The sequence below is a fragment of the Zosterops lateralis genome (assembly GCF_965231275.1).
Source record: "Zosterops lateralis genome assembly, chromosome: Z".
Lineage (NCBI taxonomy): Eukaryota > Metazoa > Chordata > Aves > Passeriformes > Zosteropidae > Zosterops > Zosterops lateralis.
In genome coordinates, this window is record NC_139800.1 from 64,837,944 (window position 1) to 64,854,576 (window position 16,633).

The 16,633-nt window shown below is 37.0% G+C and overlaps 1 protein-coding gene across 1 annotated transcript in view; it reads left to right on the forward strand.

Moving 5' to 3' along the window:
• The window catches only part of PTAR1 (protein prenyltransferase alpha subunit repeat containing 1), a 34,843-nt gene extending 18,897 nt beyond the window's left edge, over positions 1 to 15,946 (forward strand). The window contains exons 5-7 of the mRNA XM_083883343.1: positions 1,438 to 1,651; positions 8,171 to 8,487; positions 9,038 to 15,946. Coding sequence (XP_083739469.1) covers positions 1,438 to 1,651; positions 8,171 to 8,487; positions 9,038 to 9,386 — 880 coding nt within the window. The 3' untranslated portion in view covers positions 9,387 to 15,946. The remainder of the gene's footprint in view (positions 1 to 1,437; positions 1,652 to 8,170; positions 8,488 to 9,037) is intronic.
• Positions 15,947 to 16,633: the final 687 nt, after the last annotated feature.

Genomic DNA, 16,633 nt, shown 5'->3' on the forward strand with positions numbered 1-16,633 from the left:
GACAATGCTCATTGAGTTTTTTTGCCTAAGCTATTTTTGAATTTTCCATTTCTTGCATAGCTGTGGCCTGAAGTAAAAAAATACCAAAATGTGATGTTTGGATCAAAGACATTTTTAAAAATTAAAAGTTAAGTCTTCAAAATTACCACACTTCATAAAATACAGTTACACAACAGTCAGAGCATGGTTTGCTTAGCTCTACATCTTTATTTAAAACTAAAGGTATATAGGAAGGGAGTGTTTATACACTGCTTGTAATTTTCTGCTGAGAAACACAGTCAGTTTAAAATTGCATTCTTATAAATTATTATTGTCTTCCAATACTTTGTCCTTTTTTGATAACTGAGTGAAAAGATAAAGCCCATGAGTGAACAATGTCTTCAAGTGAGAGAAAAAGCAGATGAATTAATTTTTTTTTTTAATATGTGGTTGACTTTTATATATGTGTGTATGTGTAGATATATGTTTTTACATATGGCTTGAAAAAAACAATTCTCTCTTTCAAGAAAGTGAATTTATTACTTGCATTTTATTTATTGATTTCTTTTAACCTGGAGTTAAAAGAAATTTTGACACCTTTGAAGGTAGCAATTCATTGATTTTGGGACCGATGTGAGCCAGTACAAAACAGGATAACCTCTGTATTGCACACCAGAGGATGTCCATCTCTCCAGAGCATTCCACACTGGATCATTGCAATTCCATTGACATGTGCTGCTCCGTGGAAACTTACACATCTGTAATCTATTTTTGTAGAACTTTTTGTGTTGGGGCTGCAGATGCAACATTGAGGTTGCCTAAACAAACTACTAAAACTTTCTCCAAGGTAAAATAAAAAACCAAAACATCTAGGAATCTATGATTATCTCAGACACATGAAATCAAATATGTGCCATTTATCAGTAAAAACACTTGTTTTGCTGATACCTGTAGCCCTTGAAACCATAAACCTTTTGGATTTCACTACTGCTGGTGATGTACAGAAACCAATTTGAATTGTGATGTGCAGTACTGTCAGATGTAAAAGATACTAAGCAGAGTTAATTTTTTTATTAAATCACTTTTTTCTATCTCACTTTGGCTACTTCATTTTAGTGCTATGCAAGACTTTGAAAGAGGAGCTTGTTAGAAATTTTATGTACGCACTGCTTGCATTATTTGCTGTTTCCTTCTGTTTTATTGTGCTGTAAGTAGACTTAAAGTGAGCAAACTTGCTTAGAGTGAGCAAACTGATACAGGTGTTTTGGGAGTCATTGTGTAGTAGCTTTTAGCATGGCAAGCATTCAGATGGTTGTTTATTACTCACTCATTACCTAGGTACAGTGTAGTTCAGAGAATAGACATACTGGAAAGATTTGATTTATGCAAATGAAAAAACATTTTTTTTCCCTCCTAAAATTACTCTCTCACCATTAACATTTTACATCGTTTAACCAGACGATGGGTGCTGCAACAACTAATTCAGGAAAACTCCTTGCCCAGTCTTGCAACTAAAGGAAACTTGGGAGCAGCACCTGTGGAGAGAATTCACCGACTAGTGCAGGAGGAAATGAAAGTCTGCTCCGAAGCTGCTGGGAGATATCCAAGCAACTACAATGCCTGGTCCCATCGCATCTGGGTTTTACAGCATTTGGCAAAGCTCACTGTCAAGGTATAATACAATAGTGAATAAATTCTTAAATTTTCTTGTCCAAAAACCCAAATACTGGTTTGCAAAGCAGATTGTATAACATGAATGAATGAAGAGTATCAAGTGAAATTATCACAGGTAGCTAAGAATGTTTTAAGAATGTGGGCAAAATCTTGCAGTGAGTATGTTTTGCATTTTTCTTGCCAGTGTAAGCAGGTTCTGCTCAGCAGAAACTACACATTTTTCTTGCCTGCGTACAAAGTTCTGTTTTTCTCTTAGTACTTGGTGCTAATATATGTGTGGGAAGAGTATAGATGGGACTATGTGAGTCAAAGTAAGAAATGGGAAACTCTTAAGTAATTCTTCCAGCACTAGTCTTGAAATTCCTAGTAAAGGAAAAAGGTAACATGTAACAGATATTATTTGAATAATGTAATATAATTGTTTTCATGCCCTTATTCAGCTTACCTGTGGTTTCAGAACATTGAAGGACCAAGTAAAGACAACAGGAATTTTGGAGAAAGCATAGTAGTGCTCGTAACTAATTCTTCAGTTCCAGCAGTATTTTTTGGCAGCATTTACACTGGGAACTGATTAAACTATTTGAAGGACAGCAAGGCCACTATGCAATGTTGAATGTTTTGCATCTATAACATCAAGACCTGCAGCAAATTCAGTTAGTTAATGTGACATGGTCTAAAATTATTTAGGCAGTTTTGTGCTACTGTGTTTTCTGAGTGGTTAGGTGTCTTCTTTGTGAATATTAGGTTGATGCAGTGACACATCATTCACTTTTAACAGCACATACTGCATTTTGCCACATAGGGTTGTAAGGGAGGAATTTACTGGACAGGGTTGAGTCAATATAGCCATTATTTTTATGTCCATTGCAGAGGCAAGGCAGAATTTGGACTTGTATGCCTAGGAAGTTTATATGAAAAGGAGATAGATTGGAGGTTAGAAGTTAGAGATCTATATTAAAAGAAAACGGGAACTTTAATACCTTCAAGCGCTTATTAAAAAGAAGTTAGCACTGTTAAAGAAAATTCAGGTAATTTTATACCTTAAAACAAGTTCTAAACAGCTCTGTGTCCATTATACTGGTAACAGTAGTCTGGGGATCATAATTACACCTTGAGTGCTTTTTTCACTCATTATTCCTTACTAATTTAATTAAAGAAAAATAATTACATTGTTAAAAAAAAAAACTTTCTGCAGAACTGGAATTATTCTGATGAGTTTATTCATTGTCAGTTGTGAGTGCATTTAGTGACAAATAACAAACATGCCTGTGAAAGAAGTATTTTTAATTTGTTTGATCATTCCAAAGTCCATTTACTTTGCCTGCCATCCCACTTTCCAACTGAAATATTTTTTTCGAGTGAAGACTATGGAAGTGGTACTTTTGTCTAGACTTGTCCACCTGGTTTCTCTTACCTCTGGCAAAATTTCACTTGTGGTGTTGTTCCTCCACCCATGTGTTTAACCTGTTGGGAAGTCTCTGAGTTGGCTCTAGGGCTTCTCATGACACTACCAATGCATCTCATCACAGGACCTAGAGGAAGATGTTTGGGATACAGGAAAACGATAAAAGAGTACGGAACATAAAAGACAGCAAGAAACTAGTGAGAAAATTTGTAGGTAACTTTAAGAGGCAGAATTATACAGTGATTTTTTGCAAGATACGATGCAAAGAAAAAAGCAAACAAGAAGAAGAACAGGGAAAAATCAGGCATTACAAATTTCCACAAAAATGTGCAGGTTCATAGAATCACAGAAGGTTTGGATTGGGAGGGATCTCCATCTCATTCCAACCACCCTGCCATGTGCAAGGATGCTACTCACTAGATCAGGTTGCTCAGGGCCCCATCCAGCCCAGCCTTGAATACTTCAGTGGAGAGAGCATCCACAACCTCTTGTGGGCAACCTGTTTCAGTGCCTTACCACCCTCATAGTGAACAATTTCTTCCCTAGTACCTAATCTAAGCCTGCTCTCTTTCATTAACCATTAACCTCTTGTTCAGGTTATATAGCCACATAAAAAATCCCTCTCCCTCCTTTTTGTAAGTCCTTTTAAGGTACAGCAAGGCCACCACAGAGCCTTTTTTTCTCCAGGCTGAACAACACCGGTTTTCTCAGCCTGTCATAATAGGAGAGGTGCTCCAGTCCTTGGAGCATCTTTGTTACCCTTGCTGAACTGGCTGGACACACTGATTTTGATGCAGCCTAAGATGCAGTTGGTTTTCTGGGCTGCAAGTGGGCATTGCTGGCTCTTGTCCTACTTTTCATCCATGGGAAGTCTCAAGTCCTTTTCAGCAGGACTGTTCTCATTCATTTCCAGGCTGTGCTCGCATCTGAGATTACTCTGGCCCAAGTGCAGCCCCTTACACTTCGATGTGTTGAACTTATAGGCACATTTCTCAAGTTCATCCAGATCTCTCTGTCTAGCATCCTGTCCTTCTGTTGTGTGAATTCCACTGCTCTGCTTTGTGTCATTTGCAAATGTGCTGAGGGTGCACTTAATCCCATTGTGTGTGTTACTGATGAAGATCCTAAAGAGCAGCATTCCCAAGACAAACCCTTGAGGGACTCATCACCAGTCTCTACCTGGACATAAAGCCATTGACCACTCCTCTGGCTGCATCTATCCAGCCAGTTCCTTACCCACTGAGTAGACCTTCCATCAAATCCATCTGTCTCAAATTTGGAGATAAGGATGTCATGTGGAACCTGTATCAAATGTCTTACACATCTAGAATCAGTGCCATCTATTGGTCTTCTTTTGCTGACCACTGCTATCTCTCTGTCATAAAATGCTACCAGGTTGGTCAGGCACGACTGCTGGCTGCCTCACATCGCCTCCTTGTCTTGTATGTGCCTTAGTACATCTTCTGGAAGGATTTACACCATGATCTTGCCAACCACAGAGGTGGGGCTTACCAGTCTCCAGTTCCCCAGGTCTTCCTTTCTCCCCTTTTTAAAAATGGGAGCAGTGTTTCCCTTTTTCCAATCACTGGGGACTTTCCCTTACCACCATGACTTCAGATGTGGACAGTAGTTTGGCAACATCGACCAGTTGTCTCAAAACACTGTAATGTGGATCTTCAGATGCCATAGACTTGTGGCCATTCAGCTTCCTCAAGTGGTTCTGAACCTGTTCTTTGCTTATAGTGGGACAGACTTTGCTCCCCTCCACAAGAATCTGGAAGACCAGAGACTAGAGAGAAGTGGGAGGGGGCCTGACTGCTAGTGAAAGACTGAGACAAAGCTCAGTACTTCATCCTTCTCAATGTCAGTTGCCACCAGTCCTTGCTTATCAGGGAGCATACACTCCTTGGTCCTTTTTTGCAACTTACGTACCTGCACAATCCCTTCTTGTTATTCTTTGTGCTTCTTATCAAGTCCTGTTCCAGCTTTCCCTTGGCTTTTCTAACCCCATCCCTACCATTCTGTAGAGGTTGTTTACTTGCTTAGTGTCTCATGTTCCACCTGCAGCAATGTGTTTTAGTATCTGAAAAGTATGGTAAAACACAGTTTTCTGTGTTTTAGTATCTGAAAAGTATGGTAAATTTCAAAAAGATGCAAGACAGGAACCATGCTGAAAAATGGGCAGATAACAGTCACCGATACTACGGCCATTTAGGTCTTGCAAGGTTGCCTGAAATTAAAGACTACCTGTCTTATTTATGGCTGTATTTCTGCAGTAATACAAACTTTGCCTGTAGTTTAAAGTGTACAAGGCAGGAGAGGCCCAGAAACATAAATTGTGTGTTGTATTATCATTTAAATATAACTTCTTAAAACGATTTTATTATTAACAAAACTGTTAGCCTGCTTTGGAGGATTTCAAGAGGTAGGCTGTGCAATAGGATTTTGGCTATTCTTTTTCCTTTGGTTTGATAATCCTAATTGTACTGCAGACTGAATCTCAGCTCAGGCTCTGGGAAAAAAGATCTAAAATGCTAGAAAAGAAAGTTTTGGCCCAGTAGGAAGATTTTCTCACAGGATGTAGATGTTTCTTCTTTGTTACACTAGACGGTCAAAAACATTACCTTCTTTCAATATAGAAATTTCAGTTTATTCTAGTTGTAGAATTTGAATGGCATTAGCAAGTTCATACAGTGTTTAAATAGTGTTCATTACATAGATCAAGGATTTGTCAAGAATAGATTGTTTGAGACTAATCTAATATTTCTGATGCTGGAATACTTTCCTTGGAAAGCCTGATTTCGGCTTTCTCATATGACTGTACAGTTAGTTAATGGGGTTAGATCATAGGCTCCAGATACCTACTAAAAGATGGATGCATAATTTGTTAGAGAACTGGGGTCACAGAGTGGTAGGGGTATAATCTTAAAATTCATACACTCGTGTTGCTGCAGGGAAATCATGCAGATAGAACAATAGGATGTAGTTCAGAAAGGATTGACAAACTTTTTTGTTTTCTTTAGATTGGAATGCTCAATTTCATAATTAAAGGATGGAGATTGACTGATTAGACCTACAATAAAACAAGCAAGCAAATAAGTGGTGGGATAATTCTCATGAGGCAACACATCTGTATTGTGATGCCCGGAAGACAACATGGTCACAAGACACAAACTAGTTTTTCTTGTAGACATCCCCAGTAAGGCCTTGGCTTTTTCTTTGATGACTGGGTCTTCAAAGGTACTAGTTTCTGCAAGTGGACATTGCTGTATTTATCTGGTTATCCTTAAAAGTTTGTTTCCCAAGTTCCTTTTCATTTCCCTAGTGTCCCAGACCAGGAAGGAAGTTTTGGTCTGCAGTTTACAAAGGTTGGAAAATCCCTCTAAAACAAGTAAGCACATGGTCAGGGAGAGTGTAAGAGGGAGTGCAGACTCAAAGGTTGAGACCAAGGTCCCTGAGCACACGTCTCATTCAGGGAGAGGCTGTCACCTCCATGGTTGTCAGCACACCACCAGAGATAGAAAAGAGGTTGTCAAGAGTGGGGAGGGAGGTATTTTTGTATAGTTTCCTCTTCTTCACAGAACAGTGGCAAAGGGTTTGTAAAAAGGCTTGTACTGATATAGATGGAAATGGACAAAGCTGGCTTTGTAAGAAAGAGTTCAGACATTAGCTAGCTTTTCCTTTTACTTCTAATAATTAGAAGCATCTTCAACTGGTACTCTGAGGTTCCCAGATAGGAGGCTCTATTTTTTGTAGATCTCACTCAAGAAGTGTTTATGGCAATCTTATGTATTGCTTTTTTAAAAGAGGTATTCTGGTTTCAGGTAAGGAGTGATGCTGGGAATAATTTTGTTCCCTTTGTACACAGAGTTAAAATGCATAATTAAGATGTTGCCCTGTAAATTTCTAGCTTATAAATATTTCAGATAAATGAATTTGATTCTTCCAAGGTCTCAGTTGAGTATAAGTGTGTGTAGTGTCAATCACAGCTGAATCTGATTTTTCTCAGCCTTATGTTGCTCTTAATAGACTTCTAAATTTTGAAGTTCAGAAGTTTGAAATACTAAGCTCAATTCTGTGAAGAAAGGAAAAGCTGATCTTATGGTATCTAAAAGAAAGACTTCTACCTATGAAAGTTGTCTTGCATCAGCTGGTCCTCTTAAGTGATGTAGGTAGCTTAGGAGAAGAGGCTAAAAGCAAGACTATACCGTAAGATTATTAAGATTACTTCCATTTATTTCAGCTTTACTGTAGAAATAAATGTAAAATATGGTTTTGATCTCTTTGCATAGTTTAGGCTCCGGAGGAGAAGCAGTGTGAGGAAAGAGATTAAGGCCTGTGAAAAAAACAAACCACTGGTTCTAACAGAGAAAGCAAAGCAAATTAAATGGTTTGTCTGGGAGCCAAACTTTCATTTCTCTCCAGAAATGAATTTAGAAGGTTTAAAAGCAGTCAGAATAACAAGAGAATTCACAGGAGCCAGCACTGTTAAAAATAGAGCTACAGTTGGCAATTTAAGTATTTACCAGAATTGTGAAAGACTTTCTATGCGTTCTTCAGTAGTAGAATCAAGCAACCTGATTATGGACAAGTACTTCACAGGCTCTAGGAGTTTAAACATAATGTTATGTTTTCTATCATGGAAAATGAAGGTAAATTAAGTTTGAGGTTTTTTCCTTTTAAGCAACTCACCCTCCTTCTGACACCCACAATCCACTGGGAAAAAAGTAAAATTCGTAAAGCTAGTAGCAGTGCTGTTTGTGCCCCCTCTAAACAGGGTTTATTACTAACCATTCTGAGATTCTTAAACCACTGCTTATTTCATATCAGAAGTGGTTTCAGATTTTTTCTCACTCACCTTGAGGGCAGGTTTCTAAAAAACCTGCCTTTTCAGAGTTTGGAAGAAATATTAATTCCTTTTCTGCAGGGATGCCAAGATGCTTTTCAGCACACAGTAGAAAAGGCTCAGTGATAGTTCATTTTTCTGTGTATTCTTAAACCATTACCACAGCGGCTGAAATCCCCCAAAGAAGAGGTTACCTTAATACAGAAGCACTAGTGGTAAGATTGTCCTTTATACTGGTTGATAACTGTCCCTGCTTTTTGTTTCAGGTTCTCCTTGATGAACTTTCATCTACTAAATATTGGGTATCCATGCATGTCTCGGACCATAGTGGATTTCATTACCGCCAGTTCTTACTCAATTCCTTGATACGCAGAACAGTGACTGACAATAACGTACTGGTACAAAATCAAATGGTAAATGAACAAAACCCTAGCCTTCAGAAGGAGGAAGAGAGTGCAGGGACAGAAGCTGCCAGTGCAGAGGAGCAAAGTGTGGATCTCCCCCGCTGTTTAGATGAAGAGATGGAGCTCTGCAGTGAACTGATTGATAATTACCCAGGGCATGAAACCTTGTGGTGTCATAGGTAAGAGAATGTGGTCAAAAGAGTTTCCTTCTGATTTGTGAATGATTCTTCACATGATATTTCCAAACAAATTGTTCTGATTTTAGGAAGTGCCACTCAGTAAGAGATTTTTAAGCTACTATGTATTAAGCCTTTGGAAAATGTTGAAGAGTATAATCAGAACTATTGTGTGGGAAATTTGATTTGGCTTAAATATCTTGCGGTGTAAGCTCCGCTTGTCCCTATGATTCGTGTAAGAGACACAAGATGCTGTTAGTTAATTAGCCTCCTCGCACTTTTAATGTTTAAACAACAAAAAATGAATAAAACGTAGACAGAAGACTGGCTGCAGAAAATGTTTGCTTTAGCTGAATGCAGGTTCCTGACTAGGTAACAGTAGACTTGCCAAAGTGACGTAGAGCCCTTTCTAGTACAGCGTGCACAGAGACAGCAGATTTTGTGTCTGTGAGGGGAATCTGGTGGGATGGCAAATGAATTTAAACAGTTCAGCAGCGACAGCAGGTTATTTTCAGTGCATGACTTTTTTCTTTTTTCTTATTTTCCTTTGAAGAAGGTGTGTGTTCTACCTTCAACAGCACTTAAGCAACAAACTTCCTCTTGTGAGTGCAGTGGTATCATCTGTGGACAGCAGTGATGAAAGTCTGAGTAATTCCCACCACAGTCCTGCAACAAGTCACATGGCACAAGCTATGGATGTTGATGGTTTGAATGAATCCAGCAGCAAACAAGGTTATACCCAAGAAACAAAACGCCTGAAGCGTGCTCCTGTGCAGGACTCTCTTGGTCCAGAAATGGAATACCGGTTTGTTGATAAAGTATTATCAAGTTGTAGGGATGTGGACCAAGCCAGGTTTGCTACTGCTTATAGAAAATGGTTAGTTACTTTTTTAGGTCAGTGAAGGAAGCATTTAAAGCTTCTTCTCTTAGTGCAATATTCTCTTTTCAGACACAAATGCATGTCTTGATTGCAAGTGTTAGCTAACTCTGTGTTTCTCTCTCTTTTGATGGTCGGTCCTAAAGCTAAATTTCAGAGTAGAAGTCTGTCACTTTATTAAAGAACTGGCATATGTTTTTATAAGCAAGTGCAGTTTGTTATTTTATCTCTTTAAGAGATCAGTCTTACCAGTTTCCTACCATGACATTTTCTTTTTTTTAACTTTGAATCATTTGACTAAAAAAAAAAGGAGGTAAAAGAAAAAGAGTTTAAAGTGCTTGTGAAACAGAGTGTCTGAAAAAAGAATGGGAGAATCTCTCAGTATCAGCTAAACGTATTCCCAGTTTGTTCCTGTATAGCATCACACTAATACCTTATAAGATCAAAACTATATCTTGGTGAGTGCTATTATTTTTGTATAGCAGTCTTTGGTAGTACACCAGAAAACAATATTTTGTTCTGAAGGCTCCAGTAACAGTTTTGGCGCTGTCATGCCTTTTACTCTTTTAACTGGGTTTTGTTTGCTTATTAATTGTCATGTTAGCTTGACAGGAAGATCTATAAGGTTGAAATCTTGATAAGCAGATACAGGAAAATGTGGCCGAAAATAGTCCAAACAGGTGTTCACCCACAGTCAGAGCTGTATTTGGCAATAGTTTTCTTAAAATAGACTTCATTTCTTACTTGGTGCTTGTTTATTTATTTTATCTTAACAATCCAGAATTAATCACACTTGATACACATTTCTGAATGTCTTATTCACACTACAAATTCTCCACGCCCTGCGAGATCACACACTGATAACTTGTGCTTAACCAAGTCCCTACAAGTCCAGTATTGGATGGAGTAAAAAGTAGCTCTTTCAACTGATCGTTGAGACTATACAGTTAAAAAAGTGACAGCAAGGAGGGAGCTAACTTGGCCATTTTGTTCTTTTGAACAGCTTCCGTCTTTGGGTTTTTGGATATTTTTTCCTTTTTTACTCTTACAGAAGAGCTCTACTCCAACCATACATCTCTGTTTACATAATTGTAAATTTTAAGGGAATTTGAAATCAAATATTAATGGTATATTTTGTCATTTCCTTAGAATTTGTCTGTAAAAGGGATTTTTTACATTAGTAGAATTGTGCTGGTCCACAGACCCAGGGAAAACATTCTACGACTGTAGAAGTCTATACAATGGCAACATTGCCTCTTTTAAAATACTGTTCTCTGGGGGTGTTAGATTTTCAAGTTAGTTTCCTTGCCATAATTACTTTATTTATCTCCTGCCCCAAATGCCTCTTGACTGTGAATTTCAAGATGTTGTTTCTCTTGGGCAGAGAGAGAAACAATGAGGGAGGAAAAAACACAGGTAGCCTGCTCAAAAAGTGTCACTTAGAATGAAAAAAACACTCCAAATGTGAAGTTCCTGCACTTCTAAGTAGTTTGATGAATGAAGTTTACTCTTGCATTTCAAAATGAAAACAGACCACCTCCAGTCTTTGAAAGTATGTTCATGATTTATTTCAGGCACAAAGTAACTAATAGTGACATTTCTAAATGTACACTGTTCTGTTTACAGTACATAGATAAGGCTGATCTAGGCTTGAGCATCTCGATGTCAAAGCCTTGTCTCAGAGGGCATCCACACTTGCCTCTCCATAGATGTCGATGTATTACATGTTTGTTAGCTTCGAGGTGCTATGAGATGCACAGCATGTGGTTTGGTTGATGGTTTTAGTTGCAGAAGAACATAATTGTTGTCTGAAGGATGTGTGGGATTGGCTTGAGAGGATAGTTTTGTCATAAGATGTTGCCTCAGTGATCACTGACAAATGGGTACATTCAAGTACAAACAGGAGTCTGAACTTAAGAACTTAGCTTGAGCAAGAACTTTTACACATCCCAGGGGACCTGATGTTTATTGAATGTGGATGATACATTAAAGTGTGTGTAGTAGCCTAGGTCAGCTTAATTCACTGTATCCCGTTAATACCATTAATGTATTCCCATGTATGAATCTGGAAAGTGTGAAGTCAAGGGGGCAGTGTATTAAAGATCAGGTTTTTGGTCCTAGATTACTTAGTAATGTAGTTGTGTGTTCCGTTTACCTTAGTAAAAATTACATATTTCTGAGAAAAATACTAGTGATAGGAGCAATCTCGGCAGTGAGAGCATGCTAAGAAACAGTTCTTGAACTGTGGAAGGGAAGAGATTCTCTCTTCTTGCAGTGGGATGACAGAGGCTTTCAGAAGAAAATACTAATATTAGAATCTGACTTGAAATTCATTATGTAGTTCCTCCAGACTATAATCTGGAGCCTTTGTTAGCATTTTTAGAGCTGTACTGTGGAAGTTTTGTGCTTTTGAACTTGACATAATAAACATTTAAGCAGGTGCCCTCATATACATGTGTGTAGTTCCTATTCATGTCAGCACAAGGGATGTATTCTTGTAGAAGGACAAGATTTGGTCCTATGTAACTGCATAGAGTTGCATTGAATTTTAGTACTTGGAAAATGTTCTGAGCAGAACTCTGATTAGAGATGGTGCTGATATTCTTAAAAACACTGATGGCTGTAGTATAACCCGTAAGTATGGGTTTTTAAAGTCTGCACCTGATGGAAATATTCCCCTGCACTTCCTTTTTTTTTTAAATCCAGTTAGAATAGTTACATTTAGAAATGTTTGCAGACCTGAAAACTAAACAGTGAAATTGAAACAAGTCATACCTTTCTGTTTGAAGGAAATGCAAACAGAAAGTTGTTAAATTCAAGCTTTAATTTTTTAGTGGTTAACAATATAAATTATATGAAAAAGGAAAATAATATCTAAATTGCTTCAAACTGTCAATGTCCTGAAGCCTTATTCATGAAACAATTGAAGAGATACTTCTAACATCCTGCATGAGGCTCGGAACTGATGTGAAGTTCTGGAACTATGATCTTGGCATACCTGTCTAACCACTTGGTGTGGCTGCAGAGTCCCATGTAGGGACTGCTTGAAAAAAAACAAAGTGGCTTTAGGCCATTGGTAGTTAACATACTGAGTATGGCTACTTTACATAAGGCATTTCAGCTGTTTGTGTTTCAGAGATCAGAATCTAAAAGTTTAGTAAGTGAAAATTCCTGAAGAGAAAACGTCCAGCAGAAGCTGCAGAATACAAAGCTCTCACTCTGAAGTTTCTTCAAATATAAAATCAAACTTTTTTACATCTGTAAACATCTTCATGTAAAGTTCAGCATCTTTCCTAATTTTGTCTTCTACTATAGTATGTGTCATTTGAATTGATTCTTTTTGTTCACTGCATTAGTCTTTGTAGAAATTTGTTTGTACTAGAAACAAAGGGTTTCGAGGAACAAATGTAATTTGAAACTACATAATTTGGAATAGAAGGAATCATGTTTTCAAGTGGTGAATTCTCAGCTGCTAAATATATTAACTGTTATTTCACTGGCATTTTGTTTGTCTTGTGTGTTACAGTCCCTGGAGAAACGCAGCATTAAAGATAGCTACAATAACAACTTGTATGAAATTATTGAAATGCATTGTTATAGCTGCTCTGATTAATATTCTTAATGTACTCATGTTTGCATACTTGTTTTTTATTGACTGCTTACATATTCTTTATACAACAAAATCCATGTGTCATTTAAATAGGGGATAAAGGAACTTGTCAGTTTATACTATTTGATTAATTACCTTGTGTGTAATTTGCTTTAAGACAAATAAGCAAAGTGATAATATAGTGAGAAAGCTTAAGATTTTTTTCTTATAATCAAAATTTCCAGCATTTCCAGTTCTGTTCTAGTGCTGCTTAATTAGAATGTGTAGCTAGACTTTATGGATGGGATTAATTTTTTTTTTCCTAAGTAGCTAGTTAATAAATTTTTAAAACAGTACTGTATAATATTGATGAAAAGAAAAAAAGGGTTTTGGAAAGGTTTGTCTGCATAACCAGGCTCAAAAAGCATACTTTTTCAAAATTATGTAATACACTGAGCAAAATGTGAGTACCAGAGAATAGTTGTGAGTCTTTAGGGATTTGATGATTAAATTTTTGGACAAGTTGTTGTTTGCTTAGTTTTGTATTGCCTTCTGTAAGGGGAGAGTGCTTTTTTGCATTTTGTTGTTTGTTTTTTTTTTAAATCTAGTAGGTGAACCATTGCACTTACAATGTGGGGAGAAAAACCCACAACTGCTGAGTTGTATCTCATAGAGCAATTTTGGAAAAAGCAGTGAACTGACACTGAAACATAGATGTCACTTCTAAATGCATCTTTGCACTCATTGGGTGATGAAAGATATGTATAATTAGATCTTACTGTTTAATCAGTGTCAGATACAAAGAAAAGGGTGTAACTCACCAATTCTCAAATGCATTTAACATTCAAGTTAGTTTCAAAGGAAGTTCGATGTCCCTGTCTATGATAATTTTCCTTGTGCACTCAGAGGTATGTTTCTTCTCAGCCTCTTCTCTGTTCTTCCAACCAGCAAAGAAGAATGTAGCAAAGCATTGGTGAGGTGGCCTAACTTTGTGCTCGAGTAACTCTGACTACCTCCCAAAAAGTACTTTGACTGATGTCTTAAGTGGAGTTCATCAGGCTCAGTTATTTCAGAACCTCATGCTAAGCCTGTATCCTCTTTCAGATGTGAAAAGCAAGAGCTTTATCAATGTTTATCAAGTTTTCCAGGGAGAGTTTGAAGGAGGAAGGAAAAAAGAATCTTGTAGTTAAGGTTGGAAAAACTAGAATTAGCATAATTTTTCAAGAGTCTTTTCCTCTGAAGAAGCAACTCTGTTGCTGAAAAATTGAGGAAATACGCTTCCAGGGAATTCCATATGTTACACTTTTAACTGCAGACCTGACACTTCCTAGTGGCTTTTGCATAGTGTGTAATGTTACTTCTCAGGGCATAATCTATTGTAGTGAATTAGGGTGCATTTTTACAGTTTATAATTATTGATTAAAAAGGAAAAAAAAAAAGCTAAACATGTAATAACTGGCTTTTATTTTTTTTTTTTTGTCTAGCATAGTGTTTTACAATCTACCACATGCCAATGCCAACACTGTACCCAGTAATGTATGTACAGTAGACCTCACCATCTCATCTGCATCATACTGTTATTCTGTATCTTGAATTGCTGTTGCAGTCTTGCAGGAAGCTCCTGACAGTTGTTGGATTTATTCTCTGAGTTTCCTAGTAGTATTCAGTAGAGTAATCAGTATCTCAAAGTTTGTTTTAATGATGGGGAAGCTTTTTACAGCACCTGTGTTGATGCACCATAGGTCTTAGATTCAATATTTAAAAACATTTCCTTAGAATTCTGAATTCTAAATCTTTTTTGATAGCTGTCAAACTCGTACATGCAACAGAGTTATTCTGGAAAACAGAACTCGTAACTGAAGTCTGGTTTGTTAAACTTCTTTATCTGCACCATCTGGAACCTGCTGTACATCCTACTTTAAAGACAGAGGTGGGGAGAACCCACAGTGAGGTGCATATTTTCTTCACAGGACATTTTCTGAATGGTATATAATTATGGTTAAACAAAGAGCTTTTCTTGGATGAGGTACACTTGTCTGTTCATTGTGAATAAAATAATGAAATTGGTACATCATTAATATGGTAAGGTTTCCTGAATGGCTGCATATAATGACTAGATAAAATAATGTGCATTTTTTACCCTGTTGTTGAAAAAAAATCACATAAATGATACGAGGTACCAGAATTTCTTTTTAGAAAATGAAATGTATGTACTGTGTTTGTTCCCTTTTGTACCAGTTTTTCTTTTTTGAAATGGCTACATTTAAAACTGGGTAGTCATCCTGAAAAGTGTGCTTGGGAACACACTTTACTTCATATAATCTCATTACTTTCATATAATCAAAATAATAGACATCTTAAATGTTTTTAAGTAGCACTAAGATTTAAGGTAGTGACAGCACTACAGTGTTGAAGTGAGCCAACAAATTAATTTTGTAACACCATCATGTTCATCAAAGTACTATTCTATGTAGGGAAATGTTTATTTTATCAAGATATGTGCAAAAATATTTAATTCTCATAGCTTTCTTATTAGGGGGATATACAACTAGTTTTAAACATAATATTTTGCAATATTTTTTCTATGAAAAATTCTCAGATGCACAGTTGTGACCATTGTAAATTTTATGTAGATTTCCAAGATAAATTAAATAAATCATAAATTTTGTAGCAGAAAGACTAAAATTATGACAGGACCATAAGACACTGGAAAGTAATCTGCTAAATGACCAGTGTTCTACAGGATAGTGAATGTAAAGCATTAAGTTCATTTTTCACTGGTCTTAATTTCACTGGTCATAGGATGAATTCCTGTCAGATGGGGATTTTTTTTTTTTTTTTTTTTTTTTTTTAATTTTTTTTTTTTTTTTTTGTAATCTGTAGGGAATTTATCTGTGAATAAATTATCTATATTTATTCTCCCACAATAAGTGTGCATGTATGTGTGAATGGATGGTGGAGCAGTATGTATGTCCTGTGAACACTGCAAAAACCACCCACATTTGGCTATCTGCTAACAGACTCCTCCATGGACGACCTGTCCTGAGTCTGAGTCTAGCAGGGTCAGTGCCAGGTTGTCTGCTGAAAGCAGTGAGATCTATTGCTTCCCTTCTCTGTATTAATCTGCCTGATTATCATGATGCTTGGGCAAATGCCTGCACACACCAGCCAAATCATTAGTGGTGGTGTTTATTCCAAGTGCTTGTAGAGAGTATTTGAGACTGTGAAAGAGTTTGTAAGGTCGTGCAAGCTGAGAAAATTTGGAGGTGCTCAATCAATACCCAGGGGATACTTTTCATGAGTCCTCCAGAAAGGAAATGGATAGGCATGTTTTGGATGAGTGCTTTAGCATCACAGGAGACTGAGAAAAGTGTAACTAGTGACTTAAATTGGTATTTAAATACAAACAATAAGTAGTCTTTTTGGTACTTTGTTTTTTGTCATGTTCTTTTTGTAAAAATAAATAACATAAAATATTTTTAGAATTACTCTTCATTTTGAGTGTCTTCTGATTTTGAATTATTTGATTTGAGAGCTTTTCTTAAAGGAAGCAGTTTTACTGGAAAATGCTAGCACCTTTCCTGTTTCCTCTTAGATAATGTGATTCATTCCAAGTGTTCTAAATTGAGCACCTGAAATCACAGGGCATTACTGAAAGTATTGCTCATCATCTTAAATGCAAA